This window comes from Cydia pomonella, chromosome 16 (assembly GCF_033807575.1).
Source record: "Cydia pomonella isolate Wapato2018A chromosome 16, ilCydPomo1, whole genome shotgun sequence".
In the NCBI taxonomy this organism is placed as follows: Eukaryota; Metazoa; Arthropoda; class Insecta; order Lepidoptera; family Tortricidae; genus Cydia; species Cydia pomonella.
Window position 1 is genome coordinate 20,314,142 of NC_084718.1, and position 19,373 is coordinate 20,333,514.

General features: G+C 36.4%; 1 protein-coding gene across 1 annotated transcript; it reads right to left on the minus strand.

Moving 5' to 3' along the window:
* Positions 1–701: 701 nt before the first annotated feature.
* Positions 702–17,079, minus strand: LOC133526604 (putative uncharacterized protein DDB_G0286901). Its single transcript, XM_061863294.1, has 6 exons — positions 15,682–17,079; positions 13,391–13,482; positions 6,943–7,050; positions 5,700–5,833; positions 4,197–4,296; positions 702–1,343 (listed from the first exon to the last, which is right to left on the minus strand). Exons 1-6 carry the CDS (start codon positions 15,707–15,709, stop codon positions 702–704), a joined length of 1,104 nt encoding a protein of 367 aa, XP_061719278.1. The 5' UTR covers positions 15,710–17,079.
* Between the last annotated feature and the right edge of the window lie 2,294 nt (positions 17,080–19,373).

Below are 19,373 nucleotides of genomic sequence, written 5' to 3' on the forward strand. Positions count from 1 at the left end.
CCCCACTCTTTGTACTATGACTGGAGCACCAACTGCGCTCATTGTACTATGACTGGAGCACCAACTGCGCTCATTGTACTATGACTGGAGCACCAACTGCGCTCATTGTACTATGACTGGAGCACCAACTGCACTCATTGTACTATGACTGGAGCACCAACTGCGCTCATTGTACTATGACTGGAGCACCAACTGCGCTCATTGTACTATGACTGGAGCACCAACTGCGCTCAACACGTCGCGCGCTCGATCAGTAGAGACGGTGCAGACGCAGATCCTCAGTGGAGCGATGCCGTGGGTTTACCTGATAGTCCGAATCATACAAACCTTAGTTACGCTCTTATTTTAAAACGACTAGCTAGATTGTTCTGAAACTTTGTACTTACAATAGGCTAAGGTATATCTAGGGCTGTAATTAGTTTATGTAGCCTCAGATACCATAGTTAAGAAACTACAGCGAATTTAATTTTTCATGCATAACTTGTTTTTGGTCTATTTCGTTTGTTATAAAGGATCTATATAAACTAATTACAGGTATAGATATACCTTATGACATTGTACGTGCAAAGTTTTATTTCAGTCCAACACGTAGTTTTAAAATGAGAACGAAACTCCGTCTTGTAATTCGGCCGACCTTGCTGCGGACTCTTAAAGCCACCGCCTGTCTTTCGGTGCTTACTGACTAGTTAACTTTCATATTATTATCCTGTTTGTGCAACTTGCCACTCATGGGCTGATATTTTCAAATCGAAATCGAAAGTGCTCTTCTCTCTGTTCCCCATCTTCTGATTGTTGTTGTTGGAGTTTGTTGTCGGACTGCCCATCTTCCGATTGTTGTTGTTGAAGTTCGTTGTCGGACCGCCCATCTTCCGATTGTTATTGTTGGAGTTTGTTGTCGGACCGCCCATCTTCCGATTGTTGTTGTTGGAGTTTGTTATCGGACCGCCCATCTTCCGATTGTTGTTGGTGTTCGTCGTCTGAATGTCCATCTTCCGATGGTTGTTGTTAGAGTTCGTTGTCGGACCGCCCATCTTCCGATTGTTTTTGTTGGAGTTTGTTATCGAACCGCCCATCTTCCGATTGTTGTTGGTGTTCATTGTCGGACTGCTCATCTTCCGATTGTTGTTGATGGAGTTTGTTATCGGACTGCCCATCTTCCGATTGTTGCTGTTGGAGCTCGTTGTCGGACTCCTCATCCACCAGTTGCGTCTCTTCTGCGCCCCGGACTCTGGCTCTATATTTGAACTCGTAGCAGTTTGTTCATCAGTACTCTTACTCAAATCTGGAGCTGGGGTTTCTAGTCCTTCAGTTCCTAGTGGGACTCGTTCTCGTATGTAGTCTATCTGTTACGTCATATCAATAATGTTAAAAAAATAGTTTCACTGTAAACAGAAATGAATGCAATATATATTGAAAAAGTCACTAAGCCATCCGGTACCGAGTTTCCGAGGCTGAATTCGAACCTGTCTACTTTCGCAGCTGAGGCCATAACTTCTATGCCACCCGGTCGTGATAAGATAAAGATGAAGAAAAGCGAACTGCGTCCACCTTGTACTCATCTAGCTAATTAAAAAAAGTGTATCCGCTCAATAGGTCCTAAGATATACCATGTGATGTGCATAGAGATCAAAGTGCGACTAGTAACAAATGTCTCATGAATAAACTTAAGGCTAAGCTTATGTCTGAGGCGTGCACTCCTGAACTGGTTCACAATCCCAAACTAAAAATATTATTATTATTTTAAGTAGGTACTGTAAACAGCGAAAGCTATAAATACCAATTAAAAGAAATTGGAATAATAATTGTATACGTTTTACCTAATTATAATAGACTGATGTTATATTATGTAAAGCTATAAATATGAAATTGTGATTGACATGTAAAACTATGTTTTATAAAGGAATAAATGAATGAATTATTCAAGTAGGCATATTACAATGCGCTTATGAACGTCAAATAAAGCTACACCGGCTCTAACCCTACACCTCTGACCCGAGTAGATTTAAATCCCCCCCTCAATTGGAGGACGGTATCCCAATATGGACCGGCAAGAAACTCGGCGGGAAACATTTTTTCAAAACATTACAGCTTATAATTAACATGCATTAAATAAGAAAAAATACAATTTTGATTACTATGTGGCGACATTTGTTCCAATTCGATGACTAAGTGGATGTGGAGAAGATCGTCTGTCAGATAAGACCGTCTATAAGTTACTTTCATTACTTGTAACTCTTGCGTTTGTAAACACTCTGCGTTTGTTATACACATACGAGAGTTCTTGAACTGTATTGATTTCCCCAACCAAAAAGTCTGCCGGTCTTCTCCACATTGACCTGTAATACATATGTCGGCGGCCGATTGTAAAATCAGGCAGATCGTAATGTTCCTGTTCCCGTTTTGATGGCAGCAACAGATGCTGAGAAATGGTGCATCTAGATTGCCTAGTTTTATTTATATATTTTGTAATTTATGAGCTGTTTGTGTTGTTATTTTCTATCTTACCATGTGTGTTTTGAATTATAATTTTTGAAGATAAGATTAGATATCATTTATTGCATAATTATAGGTGTAAATGTTATAATTGATATTTTGGTACTATCGATATAATTTGCCTGTCAGGCGTATAATATAATTTTACTTAAATCTAACTATTTGCAATGATTGTATTTGCCATATTTTTTCTTTTTAGCTATGTTTTACATCAAAAAAATATATTATTAAGCTGTAGAGAAATCTATATTGAAAGAGTCATTTATATTGTAAGGCATTTTCTTTTTCAGTACTTGTATTAAAGATTTTTTAAACGCCTTTACATCCTGATCTTTAATTGAGTCAGGCAATCTATTAAATAATTCAGCAGCCATTACATATAAGCTTTTATTATAATAGACGGTTTTTACAGGAATTTTTGGGAGTATCTCATATTTATTTTGATTATTTCGGGGCATGTTTTTTTCTATTTTTTTTTAAATTTCTTTTACAAATATGCACGTTCCAATATAAACATAGAGGGGAGTGTTGAGATATCAAGTTTATTGAATAAAGGCTTGCAACTATCAGTATGTCTTGCTCTTGCAATAGATCGAACACATTTCTTTTGTAGAATATACACATCATTTTTATTACATGAATTTCCCCAGTGCAGTAAACCATATCTCAAGATAGATGATACTTGGCCATGATACGCACAGAGCGCAGTATTTTGGGAAGACATAGTAGAGATTTTCCTAAGAGTATAAACATATTAACTTAGTTTTTACAAAGATTATTTGTATGTGATTTCCAGCTTCCATGACAGTCTAACGTCAGTCCAAGAAAGTTGATTTCTGTTACTTCTTGTAATGGGAGATCCTCATATGTTAGTACAATCTCTTTTTGCTTTGACTGTGGCAGGTAGAACTACATACATTTTGTTTTACTTAAGTTAAATATTAGGCTCCGGCTTACGTGAGCGAATAACTCGCGAACGCGAAGCGGCGCGGGTGAATTCAATCTTTTGATACCTATGGAAGTGTCCTACGTGGGCGATCCCGTTGTGAACGCGAATGCCGTTGGGCCGTCGCGCCGCGCCGCATCGCGAGTTATTCGCTCACGTAAGCCGCTGCGTTGGTTGATTCATATTAAACCATTTCATAACATTTGTTTAACGCCAAGTTTAGTATATCTTGATAGGTATCGCTGTCGTTTCCTGTAACTAAGACAGCAGTATCATCAGCAAATAGAACAGTACGATTGTTAGTTACTTTAGGCAAGTCATCGATAAATAATAAAAACAATAGAGGCCCCAATATACATATTTCCATACATTTAACTCACATGGGTATAAAAACAAAGTGGTTAAACTGAGATGATTTTAACCATTTATTCTATAGCGGTATGGGACGCATGGCAGCCTTACGAATAGATAGGTAGAAGAGGTTCGTTAGGCTGCTTCAGATGCCTGATATCCAAAGGGCAAATTTTACAGAAATAGAACCGACTCAGGGAACTAGACAAAGATTTTGACGTTCCACAATATGCCTAGGAATTTCACGATCTGTCTGATCTTATAATCGGCCACCGACACAGGCAATCCTTTAAAGTCTGTGACCATACTCTAAAGAAAAATTATGTGATAAAATAATTTGAATTGTCCCCTAGTGTTTAATTAACTTTGCCACATTCACAACTTGTCCGAACTTCCCCTTACGAACCAGGTAAGTGATGTCTATGTTCCTCTTGACCAGTTGCCAGTAAAATTGAAGGCGCTGGGAGCGAGTCAACATCGTCTTTTCTAATTCTGGATTGGTTCGCCTGTAAAACGAGTAGTGTTGAAGTGTGAAAGCAAAAAAACCGGGCAAGTTTGAGTCGGACTCGCCCACCGAGGGTTCCGTACTTTTTAGTATTTGTTGTTATAGCGGCAACAGAAATACATCATCTGTGAAAATTTCAACTATCACGGTCCATGAGATACGGCCTGGTGACAGACGGACGGACGAACGGACAGCGGAATCTTAGTAATAGGGTCCCGTTTTACCCTTTGGGTACGGAACCCTAAAAAGGTGACCAAGGCGTCTAGTGCCAAAGATATGACATAAAATTCATAGGAAAATCTAGAAATAAAAGGTGGTACATTTAGAGAAATGCTCACCTGCGTTCTATTGTTTTTATAATGGCCCTATTGGACCCAGTCTGTTCCATCTTCTGAAAGATAACCTCTAAATAACACGTTCTATCTATAGAATTATGTAAGCCGCCATATGTCACGCTTACCTGCGTTCTATCGTCTTTATGATGGCGCTGCCATCTACCACCTTCTGTTCCATCTATAGAATGATGTAACCCGCCATATGTCACGCTTACCTGCGTTCTATCGTCTTTATGATGGCGCTGCCATCTACCACCTTCTGTTCCATCTATAGAATGATGTAAGCCGCCATATGGCACGTTTACCTGCGTTCTATCATTATGATGTTGCTGCCATCGGGCCCCGTCCGTCTGTTCTATCTAAAGAAAGATCTAAGTCACCAAATGTTTTACCTGCGTTCTATTGTTTTTATAATGGCCCTATTGGACCCAGTCTGTTCTATCTTCTGAAAGATAACCTCTAAATAACACGTTCTATCTATAGAATTATGTAAGCCGCCATATGTCACGCTTACCTGCGTTCTATCGTCTTTATGATGGCGCTGCCATCTACCACATTCTGTTCCATCTATAGAATGATGTAAGCCGCCATATGGCACGTTTACCTGCGTTCTATCATTATGATGTTGCTGCCATCGGCCACTGTCCGTCTGTTCTATCTAAAGAATGATCTAAGTCGCCAAATGTTATACCTGCGTTTTATCTCGTTCTATCTGATAGAACTGCCATGGACCGTCTGTTCCATCTTCTGAACGATGTCACGCTGACCTTTGTGGTGCTTCTTCTCGCATGGTTACTCTAAACTAGTACTACTACAACAACCGAGGCACTTGCAGGTACTCTGACCTAACCAGTCCTTTACGATGCGTCCTCTTTGACGGCCTCAACCCAAGTGAACGAGCCTGTCCAACATTTACCGTGTCCCCACCACTTACTAAAACTACCGTGTTGCAGTATAATGTTATTTTCCCAACTACCCCTGTATTAATCGGGGTAACATAATAATGTTGTCACGGTATAATTATTATTTAACTGCTATCTTAAATGTAAACATAAATAAATCATGAGACCTGTAATGTATCATTTTTAAAATAGACCTTGCTTCTGACACTGCTTGCTCCATCTGGAGAAAGATGAACGCCATACGGTACTGGGGCTTTGTTTCAAACGCCTTAAACACTGGTTCCACTGGCCAGATCAACTCCTAGAAATAAATATATATGTTTTGATGAGCGAAGGTCTCCGATTCAGCTTGGACAGAAATGCTTTCGTACGTCCGGTTGTCCATATCACTTTTTTTTTATACCACGCCGGTGGCAAACAAGCATACGGCCCGCCTTATGGTAAGCAGTCACCGTAGCCTATGGACGCCTGTAAATCATGAGGGGTTACATGTGCGTTGCCGACCCTTTAAAAACCTGTACACTCGATTTTTGAAGAACCCCATGCTGTATACCCTCGGGAAAACCTCGGCAGGGAGCTCATTCCACAGCCGGAGCGTACGCGGGAGGAAATTCCTCTTAAACCGCACATTGCGCGACCATTTAGGCTCAAGTGTATGAGGATGAACACCCTACCGACGGCGAGCGGTGCGGTGATAGAAAGTGGCCGTTGGCATCATGCCAAACAATTCTTCAGAGAAGCGGTAGAACACACACAAGGAGGCATAGTCTCTCCTTAGACTTAAAGGTTCAATGCCGCTTGTGAGTTTTGAATCGTCGACTATTCGTACAGCGCGCCTTTGGACTGAGTCGAAGGGTCCTAGCTGGCATGCAGGTGCTCCTGTGACAGTAATACTCCATATGAGATCTGACTTGCGATTTATATAGCAGCAGTCTTTGCCCCGGAGTAAAGTATCGCCTCGCTTTAACACTCCGAGTTTTTTTGGATGATATGATAGCGCCAAGGCTCGGAACCAGTTTATTCTTCATACAAAAAATACCGGTATTATTAAGTTCTTTTTCGTTCTTTGGTTTATTATTTCATTTTTAATGGGACTATCTAATAATGCGAAGTTGTTGCCTAAATACATGATCCAGTCCTACGTAAAGAGTATAAAATAATTAAAAATATTGGGCTATTTTGGGATTTAAAAATAAACCGGTTCCGAGCCCTGGATAGCGCAGCCTTCCCTTCCAGGTGGCTACGGAATTGGACGCCACTGGAGATGTCGTCACTGATGAATTTTGTTGGTAAAATGTACATGTTATTAAATTTACTAATACCCCCAGCTTATATTGTGACAGAAGGGCAACTATGAAACCCTACATTGATGATGATGGCCCGATATGCGGTTAGCCGGTTTTTTATTACCTGTGTTGCGTACATAGATTGTTCCATTAAAGCACATGCTTTGGATTTTATATTGTCATTCCGTATTTCTATTGGTGACTTTTCCACTTTTATCTTTGCTTTTGTTTTCTGGAAACTCAAAAATCTATTTTAAATGCGTTTGTTCACGACATACAAATGTTAAGAATAGCTTTGCGATCCTAACGAAATAACGGTACTTTTCTATGAAATTCCATTTCGAGAGAAAACAGTTTCCATTAACTAAATCTTAACAAATGCCATTGATTTTGATGATCGCTTCAGCATAATATATATGTATACAAGTTTCACTTTGTTGATTTTTTTTTGTTTTGCAAATTTTGAATAGAATCAGGCGTTACTTTGCGGAAATCCATACTAATTATAATAAAAAATATTACTCTGCTAATCCGCGAAGAGATAACGTGCTAGTCAATCAATGCTAACCCGTTATACTTACTTGCGTATTTTTTCATGCAAACTAAATACGCAAATACATATAACAACCCAACACCAAAAGTACAAAATGTATGCATGCAGTTGTCGGACGTCAGACCGTCAACATCTCCAGCATCTCCTGAGAATGCCTCGTAGAGAGGCGAAACACGTGTCGAGTTTTGTACTTTTGGTGGTGGGTTGTTATATTTATTTGCGTACCTATCTATTTTTGCGGTGGGAGGGTGGGAAAATTAATTGCAAGTAAGTATGTATAACGGGTTAGCACTGATTGACTAGCACGTTAACTTTTCGCGGATTAGCAAAGTAATATTTTTTGTTTTAATTTGCAAATTTTGAAAAAAAAGCAAGTTCACTTTTTTCATTGTATCAATAACATTTAAAAAAATCATGGAAAATGGAAAATATTTTTCATCACACTTACTAGAAAAAGATCTTATTTCATGCAGGTGTACTGAAGGACAAAGACCTATTTTGTTCCCACGGGAGTTATGGATTGTGTTATAATTCCCTAGGGAGTTAAAGCTTTTTTTTAAATTATGTAACTTATTCACACAAACCAAGTAGCATAAATCTAATATAATGACGCCTTCAGGATGCTGTTGGGACTGCCTCATTGCTGCAGCGCTCCAGGGATGTTCGCCGCGGAACGAACTGATGACTTCTATGCCATCAGGCGTAAGCAATGGCGTCTCTGTTGTGCCGGGTGCGGGGCAGCCACAACAGCATACTCAAGGTGACAGGGTGGATTATACCTTCCTAAAATGTTGGGTTCAATTAGTTGTAAATAAGTAATGTAGTAGTTAAGTTACTAACGTAGCCATAAGCCATACAATAGGGTTGTATCCATCTACAAATCTTAGGGCAGAATTGTATCCCAATAAATTCTTTTGGATTATAAGAACATGTTAAACTACTTTTAGGGGACCTGTAATGACCATATTTTTGTAAATATTGGATTTAAAATATCTTTTGGCACACGTCACGTGACCAAACTCGAAACGTCTTTGAAGATTAGGATGACGTCACAACTCGCGGATTGACACTGTTGACAGTTAGGCGATAAACAACAAATAACAAATGTCAGTTGACAGTTCGTATCTTCTACGTGTGTATGTAGTTATGTGTCAAACCGTAAACTGTGACGTCACACAATTTTCAAAGAGCGTTTTGGGCGCGAAAGCATCTGTCAAAATATATTTTGTTAATTTAACATATTTAAAGCCGTTTTTAGTATAAAAGTTGAATTTTAGGGCACCTTTTAGTTAATATAAAACGTAATACAAGCGTTTCAAAAAATTGGAAACAACCCTATTATATGGATAAAAATTTATCTGAAATGAAGAATTCATAATAAATGAGTTATACTTTTAAATACTGACGTTTATAATTTAATATTTTCGGTTATGTTTAAAATTATGCTATTTGATTAATTTAACAGCAGTTTAAAATATTTTTACACAATTTAAAATTGTGGCTGAATGCCGAATAGGTCTGTGCCTTCGATGCCTTACTTGTCAAGAATTACAAAATGGCGGACGAATGTTTGATATGTCACCGTATTTAAGAATTATTTCGTTTAAAATTTAGTTTTTTCTTCGTAAGTGTGATGAAAAACATTGTGTGTAACTCCGGGGGTAAGAATATTGCAAATTAGGGTCTTTAATTTCCTTCAGTCTGCGGCTGTCGGGAATTACCACCCTCGTATCCAAAATTTCACTTACCCCACCTCGTTGCACAATGTACTATTACAGTACATATGGTGCTACTTAACCGCATTAGTGGGAAAATTAGCATATTACGTTACTGTGTCGAACATTTAAAGGGCCATATGTACTGTAAAACGTTGTACGATACATGTGCGAATAGGTAATTCGCAACTCGTGTCGATTTAAAACACTCCCTTCAGTCGTGTTTAAATTTATCATCACTCGTTTCGAATTTCCTATTTTTCGCACTTGTATCGTAATGTACTATTGTTTTACAAGGGCGCAAAGTTGTTGTTTAACCGCTCGTGCTAATATTTATTGGTTTCAAGGCACAGAGGTTACACAAACTTTGCCTCCGTGTGAAATACAAAAAATTTCACCTCACCAACCCAAGGAAAATAATAAACTACGAAATACCAAAAAAATCAAATCCAAATGAACGTAATAAAAATGAATATAATCATCATTTAAAAGTCAATTCTACCAGCTAACACAAGGAAACAACTTAAAATTTGCATTTGATTACTTTGCCCCACGTGTGGATAAAATGCAACTTTCTCATTAGTCTTTGAACAATCAGGACGGCCTTTACCAGTTGGTGTGGCGAAAAAACATTTTCTCTCTTTGTATTAACTATCATGTGTTATAATTCCCTCTTAAATACGGTTTTGTTTGAATCAAAGGTTTCCTTTGGCATAATCAATCTTTGTATTCCTATAATAGGCGGAGAGCTGGTAGACATTTTAGAGTAGGTATTTGAGGCAAGCTGAAAAATTACCTGTTACATCTCACACCCAGAGTTTTGAGGTGTGAGATGGGAGGTTGAATCAAACTACTTGCTCGGAGTAAAGACATAAGTAACAGCTTATAATAATATAATAGGGTAGTATACACTCAAGTATACATGTGAAAAGGTAAGGCGTAGCTCACACTAGGGGAGAGGGATCGCCTCGGCTACGTCTGAAGTTAACTGTTTAAGTATAGGTACTAAATTAAGTTTGGTATTATTTTCGACTAAATCAGATATATAGACCATGCCAATTTTGCCAAATTTCACCTTCAGCTGTCATTAATCCCCCATACAAACTTCCACCCCCATGTTTACCCCTTGAGGGAAGATTTCTGGGATAAAAACTACTCATATCTTATGTTCTCCCCCGGGATTCAAAATATATATATACCTATCATCAACTAAATCGTTGGGTTAGTATCACGGGGTCTAATTAGCAACTCGTCTATAGGGCTACTCGTCTAAGTCGCAGCTGGTCTACATCACCTTCGTCTAAATATCAATTGGTCTAAAAAGCAGCTGGTCTACAATTTTCTAAGTAGCATCTCGTCTAAATAGCAATTGGTCTAAAAAGCAGCTGGTCTACTCTTTCTAAGTAGCAAGCATCTCGTCTGAGTTGCAATATTATTAGTCTTTCTGATCAACTTTTATTAAAGGAGCAAACCTGCCAACCCTGAAATCTCATTAAAAAAATTACCTGCTTCATACATTTCGTCCGATCAGAAGTCGACATTTTGTATGGGGGGTCCAATATTTTTTTCAGATTTCAGGTAGGCCATACTGATCAACTTTTGTTATGGCACTAAGCCTGAAATCTGAAAAAAATATTGGACCCCCCCATACAAAATGCGACAAAGAGATGATGATGTTATTTTCAAGGCGATAAAGATGATGTTGCGATATTTGTCACCCACCTCCACAGCTCCGAAATATCTGATGGCGACTGTACCAGGTGATCAGGTAGGTACTGATCAACTTTTGTTATGGCACTAAGCCTGAAATCTGAAAAAAATATTGGACCCCCCATACAAAATGTCGACTTCTGATCGGACGAAATGTATGAAGCAGGTAATTTTTTTAATGAGATTTCAGGGTTGGCAGGTTTGCTCCTTTAATAAAAGTTGATCAGAAAGACTAATAATATTGCAACTCAGACGAGATGCTTGCTACTTAGAAAGAGTAGACCAGCTGCTTTTTAGACCAATTGCTATTTAGACGAGATGCTACTTAGAAAATTGTAGACCAGCTGCTTTTTAGACCAATTGATATTTAGACGAAGGTGATGTAGACCAGCTGCGACTTAGACGAGTAGCCCTATAGACGAGTTGCTAATTAGACCCCGTGATACTAACCCAATCGTTGGGTTTGTGTGGTTTAAGCGTGAAGCGTGTTTTTTTTATATAATTAAATTAAATTATCATTTTTTTCGACCATCTGGGATCATACAACAAATACAACAACATAATACATAATAACAAAATGTATGCAAAATGTACAGGTGCTTGTTTTTTTTCATTGATTATGTGTGTATAAATATATAATGTGACGAGATTCCCTGTATTAAAAAAAAGGTAACAAAATGTGTTAGTTAATTAATATAATTGATTAAATCAAAATTAGATATAACAAATTGCCAAAATTACATGTTCATGTTAGTACCTACTAACGTACTGTTTTTTTACCTGCTCCTCGAGAAACATAACATTGCTTCCTTGGCGCTAGCTAGCCGTGCGCTCGCATTACCAGTGCAAGCGAGGTCTTCGAGATCTTTGTTTCGGATCGCAGTGTCACAAGTTAAGCTGGTTTGAGAGCGTTTAGTCGCCTATTTTAGACGCACCAATAGAGATCAGACAGCTATTCTGTTAGAATTCTGTATTAGTTCATAATGAATCTTATTCCGTGCTCAATAGAGTAGTAATTCAATAAACGCTACCTATGCGGCTTGACCATTTTTTCATAGTGGCACGCGCCTTTGCGGTTTTTAAACAATAGATAAGACGATAATCCGTAGAAGCTCACGGAGGAAAATAGAAACTATACCGAACTATTTGGCCACTTTGACTGCTACGAAGTATTTGACGCTGATTGTACATAGGTGCAATGTTCCTATTTTACTTCGGAACGGTGTCAATTAATATGTTGAATTCGGCATCCCCGATTTATACGAAAACAATACCAAACTTGACCTAGTATTATTTATTTATTCATTAATAATATTATAATTCTGTCTGAATATTTACTATATCTAATACTTAATCTAACATGCGTTAATTCTACTAGAGTAAAATATAAATTACGCAATGTCATACAAAATATTAACGAATTAATTAAAATTGACACTTTTCAGTAAAATGTTTGTTAATATTTGTTTTTGTTGGGCGACCAACCGGCCGTCGACCGATCGGGCGCCCCAGGTACCGCTGGTGTGATCGTCGAGGCGGACTTGCGTCGGCTCAATGCCAATTCATGGCAGGAAACCGTGCTGGATCGGGACAGGTGGCAAGCCAAAGCAGTTAGTTAGTTCAGTAAAATATTTAACAAACAAAAAAACAATCAAATCAATCAATTTTCTTCAATGGAATAAAAGCACCCCCGCAACAATAGGGCTCTTAATCTGTTTTTATAAATATTCAGGCTAGTAATGTTCTTCCACTCACCAGGATGTTTGTTGTACAGTTGTACACCCTGGTAGTGTGCGCAATGACGCACTACTTCTAAGTTCGACTGTAATTTACAATGTAGGAATTTCCTTCTGGTATTCTCCCTCATTTGTCTGACTTCAGAGGTCTCGTATTCGCCTAGACTTTTAACCAGGCCAGTTAGGAGCAACAGGATGTACAAACACGGACCTGTTAGTATTCCCGTCTTTTTGAAATGCTCTTTGCAAGCCTCAGGTTGTGAAATTCGGACTATGGTCCTTATCGCTGGCTATTGAATTACAAAGGCTTTATATATATTATAGTGATATCTCCCTATGTCTCCCCATAATTCCCCAAAATAATTATAAGTCATATTTCCCCAAAATTTTACACTGTAGCGAAGCTTTGATTCAACTAATGCGTGATAAACCATCTTTAGATGCTTACGATCAACTACGTCCCGTAAATTACTAGTAACTTATGTTGATATCAAGATATAGTTGATAGCTAAGGACCAATCCGACCAAAGGAAATCTTTTGTTCTCAAAACCATGTATTTTATGTGGTACAATGTACCTACTTCAGAAGTTCGTTTATTTCTTAAGTAAGAACTTTGTTTTTTTTTATTACTAGGAATGTAGGTACAGTCAGCGTCAAATACTTCGTAGCAGTCAAAGTCTCCAAATAGTTCGGTACACCATATATTTAGTATGGTGTACCGAACTATTTGGCCACTTTGACTGCTACGAAGTATTTGACGCTGACTGTACATATCTGGTAGGTGCGTATAGATATACCTAGTCTCTTAATCTTGATCTACACTGAATTATACTAAAAACATTATAAAAAAAACTTACCTTGTTCTGCCTTAGGTTTTTCTTACTTTTTTCAGTTGTAAGGTGTGTCTCCTCAATACCTAAATCTAGAGTTGATAATGCCAAGGGAACATCTGCAAAAAAACATTTTATATGACTATTAAATAAAAAAATAGAAAAAAAACTCCTACGCTATATGTTAACGGCACCAATCATGGGACATTTAAGAGAACATTTTGAGTATTTTTGATATTTCACCGACACCTGTAAAATTTCTACCGCTTTACGCTTAGTTGAATGTCGTCCTTTATGTTATCTATGTATTTAATGAAAGTTACTGCAATTGGTTTCAATATTATTAACCAATTAAAACTGTGGTTTTTTGTTCCAGTCATGTGATGTATTGCGCCATTAATTTTCAAACGAACAAATATCAATGAAAAATTAAACTTAAGCAGGTCTTTGGCTCTTGTTTATGGTAAAATGTTGCCAGCGATTAAAAATTTATGGTAAATGTAAATACTTGTTCTACAGGATTTGTCTATACCATCCCATTACTGGTGCTTGTTCCATTATAGGGGTGTTTATTATATGCCAAAAAAAAAGAATTCTGAGAACCACCGCAAGGATACTCGCTTCCACCTAAAAAAAACCGGATAAGTGCGAGTCGGACTCGACCACTGAGGGTCCCGTACAATTTTTTTTTTTTTTCATTTTAACATTGTTTATTTACAATAGCAACCGAACCGAAGACGCTATTTAAATGTAATGTTCTTGTTTAAAATTCTTAAAGGAGCGATAAAATGCCCGAATCTATTAGAATTAGTCACTTTCAGTTGTCCGCACCACCCCCTACGTCCTAGATCTCTATTTTATATCAGCTTTGCCCGCAAGAATTACTCTCGGCATACTTTTTTCAGACGAGTCCCTAGTTATTATAAATATAATGTTTGTGGAGACCGGTCTGTTTAAGCTTACACGGGGTACAGGTTATGTTAAAGTATGTAACTTTACTTTTGAGTGACATTAACGTGAGACACTTCATTCGGTTCTTGTCTATTTTAATTTTTTTGTCTTTTAATTATTTATATAAGAATTCAAGCCTTGGCGACCCTCTACATCTCTAAGGATAATTTAATATATATTTTTATATTTTATCTCTGACACTTAGAGACTTATACATCTCTAAAGAATTTTAGTATTTTATGGTTTTATTTTTTTATCATAGTTTTTTTTGTGTAATTTGACATTTAGAGACAGTATACATCTCTAATAAAGTATTTATTATTTCATAGATTCGATATTTGTAATTGTTTTTTTATTTTATTTATTATTTGTAAAAATGGACATGTAAAAGTGCCCCTGTGGCCTGTTTGCTGAATAAATGTTTGATATTTGATATTTGATATAAATAAATATTATAGGACATTATTACACAAATTGACTAAGTCCCACAGTAAGCTCAATAAGGCTTGTGTTGAGAGTACTTAGACAACGATATATATAATATATAAATATTTATAAATACTTAAATACATAGAAAACACCCATGACTCAGGAACAAATATCCATGCTCATCACACGAATAAATGCCCTTACCAAGATTTGAACCCGGGACCGTCAGCTTCGTAGGTAGGGTCACTACCCACTCGGCCAAAACCGGTCGTCAAGATTCATTTCATTATAATAAGTACCTACTTGATATTGATCCTTTTCACACTTCATTGTCTAGTCTCAAAATGATACTTAAACGTAAATAATTTTAGTTCAAGTATTTCAAATAATTAAATATAATACAATGTATAAATGTAACTTTCCGGTTGTCATAATAACTACCGGATATTAGTAATAAAAAAAAATACAACCTATCCGATAATTAATGAAACAGACATAGTAGTAATAAATAACTATACAATAACGAACAATGAAAACGGTCCACTCTAATTGCCATACAAAGAGAACCAGCTGCAATGTCCCTGAGTGGACATTAATATGTCGAAATGTATTGTTATAATAAGTAGTAACTAAAGGAGTTAACGTTTAACTAACATATATTTTTAGACTTTTTTTTTATGTCAAGTTTTCGAAAAAATTATATTATGACATCACTGTCGACTGCAATACACCCTAGTTTCCTTTTTGGGTCATAAGGTCATATGGCAGTCGCTTCCGCAAAAACTAGTGCCTTCCCCAAGCGGACCGCAAGCTCTCATAAGCCCTGGAAAATAACCAGGACAACGCGAGGAAGATGATGATGATGTCTGAACAAACCCTCAAAATTTCTTGATTTTCAATTTATTTTTATGAGGTAATAAAAATAAAATTAAACTTACAAATAAGGAGTAAGATGATCATGTTCATGTTGAAACTCTATAAAACTGCAAGAAACCGCTTAAACAGCTAATATTAAATCCAATCAATGTAATTTTCAGCAGGATGTAGTTATCAATGTACACTTACTGAAATAGCTAATAAAATACCTTTATCACTAAACTCGTGTTGAAAATATTATAATATACAATTTGACAAGCAAATAGGCCACGGGGCACTTATACAGGTCAAATTTTACAACCATAAAAAGAACAAAATACAATTACAAATATGGAGTCAATAAAATATTAGATACTTTATTAGAGATGTATACAGTCTCTAAATGTCGAATTACACAAAAAAAACTACGTTAAAAAAACTAAAATTCTAAAAATCTTTAGAGATGTTAAAATCTCTAAGTGTCAGAGATAAAATATAATATAAAATAAAACCGTGTGTCGGGCCATGCTCAGAGTAGGGTTCCGTAGTTACTCTTCCGTCACAATAAGCTAACCTGGAGCTTAAGTATAGTAGATATATATAGTATAGAGTTTCTATTCCTATTTATATAGATTGTTAACCAAGGGATGAAACGGTACCTTTCACCTGAGTTAAACAAATAGGCTGCATAATCAGCACCTAATTAAAGTTACAGACTTACTTGCAATCGGAGACTTTGCATGTCGAAAGATAAATATCGCATAGCGAAAAACATTTAGATTGCTATATAGATGAATTAAACACATATTTTAGCAAACTGCAGTAATTTTAAAATGATTTGGTTCATTAAAGCATGAAAAAGTAAAGCATAACAATAAGTCCTAGACATAATGCATCGTACATGAGTGCAATAAACGAATATGAATATAAAATTAGCAGGATTGCCTCTTACTTTTTACTCTTTCGTTCTAAAACTGCCTGTAGTCAACGGCTTTACTCATACAGCCAATGAAACTGTTATAGACAAATTAAATAAAAATGGAATGAGTAAAATAAGCAAATTTTTATCTTAAATTTTAGCTTATTTACATGAATAATGCCAAATAACTTTAACAGCCCATTTAATGTCGTAATAACCTTTAACTGTGGATGTACGTCTTTTTACTATGAAGGGGAAACTTTTTTCGATAACTCAAAAACAACTAAGCTGATCATGTCCGCTATAGTTTTCATTTAATGTTTTTCTTAAGCTCTACTTCCACGATTTTTTTCATATTTTTTGGATCTATGGTTCTAAAGTTAGAGGGAGGGGACACATTTTTTTTTCTTTCGGAGCGAGTATCTCCGAATATATTCACTTTATCAAAAATGTTTGTTGAAGATCTATTCATTTTGAAAGACCTTTCCAACGATACCCCACATTGTAGGGTTGAAGCAAAAAAAAATTCACGCCCACTTTACGTGTACGGGAGGTACCCTAAAAAAAAAAATTTTTAGATTTTATTACACGACTTTGTTAGCTTTATTGATTTACTAACGACCACGGAGCTAAGCTTCGGACAGACAGACAGACAGATAGACGGACATGGCGAAACTATAAGGGTTCCTAGGTTCCTAGTTGACTACGGAACCCTAAAAACGATCAAACAATCGCTTGAGACAAAACTGCATACTTACTGCATTTACTCAGTCTACAATTACAAGTTCGAAAATATTATAAATTTGAAAAAGCTTTATCTCGGAAACTATTAGATATACAGAGACAATTCTAGTTTCGTATCATAGGAAATTTAGTCTACTTTATTTAGCCCGAGGAGGTACTATTAAAACCTAGTCCTTTAGGGTGTTATTTTGAAAAGATATAGACGGCGGGATATAGACGTTTTTAATAGCAACATCACAACTATAAGACGGATTCTAACAGACAAATTACTTGAGTGAGCGAGTCGAATGTGTTGGTATATTATTGTATCGATTAACGTATTAAGTTTACTAATAAGTTTTGATTTCTTTGTTTAGTATATAATATAATAAGTATTAATATTTAAAAATATTAGTGGTAACGTTGTAAAAAAAAAAATCTAGTGCTAACCACCAATTATCTGTTAACCTGTTGCTACAGGTGGGAACCTATAATTGGCTCTTTGTTATTTATATATATAACTATTGTACAATTTATAGCTGTTGGTTCTCCGAACAATAAATAAATAAATAAATAAATAAAAGATTTATCTCAAACAATATATTTCTTAGTGCCTATGCTAACACCCGTTTAAATATTCTCCCGTATTCAATTTACAATTTTACACACTGTATTTTACCAAAAATACTTACGCGTAATCCTACGTTCAGCCAATATCAAAGACAATTTCTAAACTCCTTTAGATGTTATTAGGTAATTAATAATATCCTGTCACATCGCAATTAAGGCCCGAAACTATCCTCTGAACTGTCATACCTCCGTCAAACCTCCTCGAGCTGTCAGGGATGGTTCCAGCATTCCTCATACAGGTCATTAATTATTGATGTGAGATATTGGACGACAATAATAGGGTACCCGGAAAACCATGGCCTTACGAGCGCTCAGTTTGAGAGGCCGTGGGCATAGGACGATCTTAAATTGGACATCTGGGGCATTACCCATCGTACGGATATGATATTCGTCTTTAAGTGTTTTTTTTTTTAAATGCCACTTATAATAAATTTAAAAGTGGACTCTCAGTACTTTTGCCACTTTTAAATTTATTCTAAGCTTAATAGCATCATTCGAAGACGTTTTTGCTTGTTAAAATTTAATTTAAAATGCTACTTTCATACATTTTGTATTTTTTCATAAATTTTGCGTTATATCTACTCAAAACCATGAGCTCTTTCGATCGTAATGGAAGAAACAAATGTCTCAGAGTTTTTTCCTATTGCGTTACCATTTCCCCATATACTTTGTATGACGGAAAGAAAAAGGAAATTTTGGGACATTTTTTTTCTATAAGGATGAAAAATACTCGCCATTCTGCCTAGAAATAACACAAAAAAGATCATACAAAAATGGCAAAAAAGGAAACGCTCATTTGTCTACGTGACAGCATGATAACGATAGTTTCTGTCTCTTCCAATTCTTCTCTGTCGTTTCACAGAATACACCTGTAAAAGAATTTTACATCATGCTAAATAGTCGATATTCGCTTTACCAGAAGTATTCTAAATATAGCGTCACGTAACAACATGTAAACACTAACTGCCAACAAGACTAATAATTATATAGTTAGTTAAGGCTAAACTTAGTTAACATAATCTCCAAATATAGAGATTGTAACTGAGTGCAGACTGTACCTCAACAAAAACAAACGCTAAAATAAACAGTTTTTTTTTTACGTAATCGACACTATTTTGATTTTGCTCCTACTACGGGTAACTCTGTTTAAGTCTTACCTATGGCCTTATAATTTGGGGCAACACAGTAACATAACTGATGAAGAGGAAGCACAATATTACTTCATTTGGAGAATTGCCCATAGACGTTGGCATAGTACCATTTTTTTTAAATACCAGCAACCTAATCGCGAAATTATTGGACGTCAATATTAGGTTCAGAGTAAAATAATCTACCGGAGTTGACCATAGCAAATATAATGTTTTTTCAGCATCATCGATTGATTAAACTCTTCGTCTACAAATAACTTATATTTTAATACTTGCTTGGACATTGAGTAAAATTGGATAAAATAAACTTCCTAGCGAGAAACTTACGTTAAATTTTGTCGTATTAGCCAAAAGT

What these genes read in the sequence shown, in the direction of transcription:
- LOC133526604 (XM_061863294.1), bottom strand. Translation starts at nt 15,709, where the DNA reads ATGAACATGATCATCTTACTCCTTATTT. An exon ending in AAAACCTAAGGCAGAACAAG is followed by an intron (nt 7,051 to 13,390) that starts GTAAGTTTTTTT and finishes TTGAGTTTCCAG; the next exon opens with AAAACAAAAGCAAAGATAAA. An exon ending in AATCTATGTACGCAACACAG is followed by an intron (nt 5,834 to 6,942) that starts GTAATAAAAAAC and finishes ATTTATTTCTAG; the next exon opens with GAGTTGATCTGGCCAGTGGA.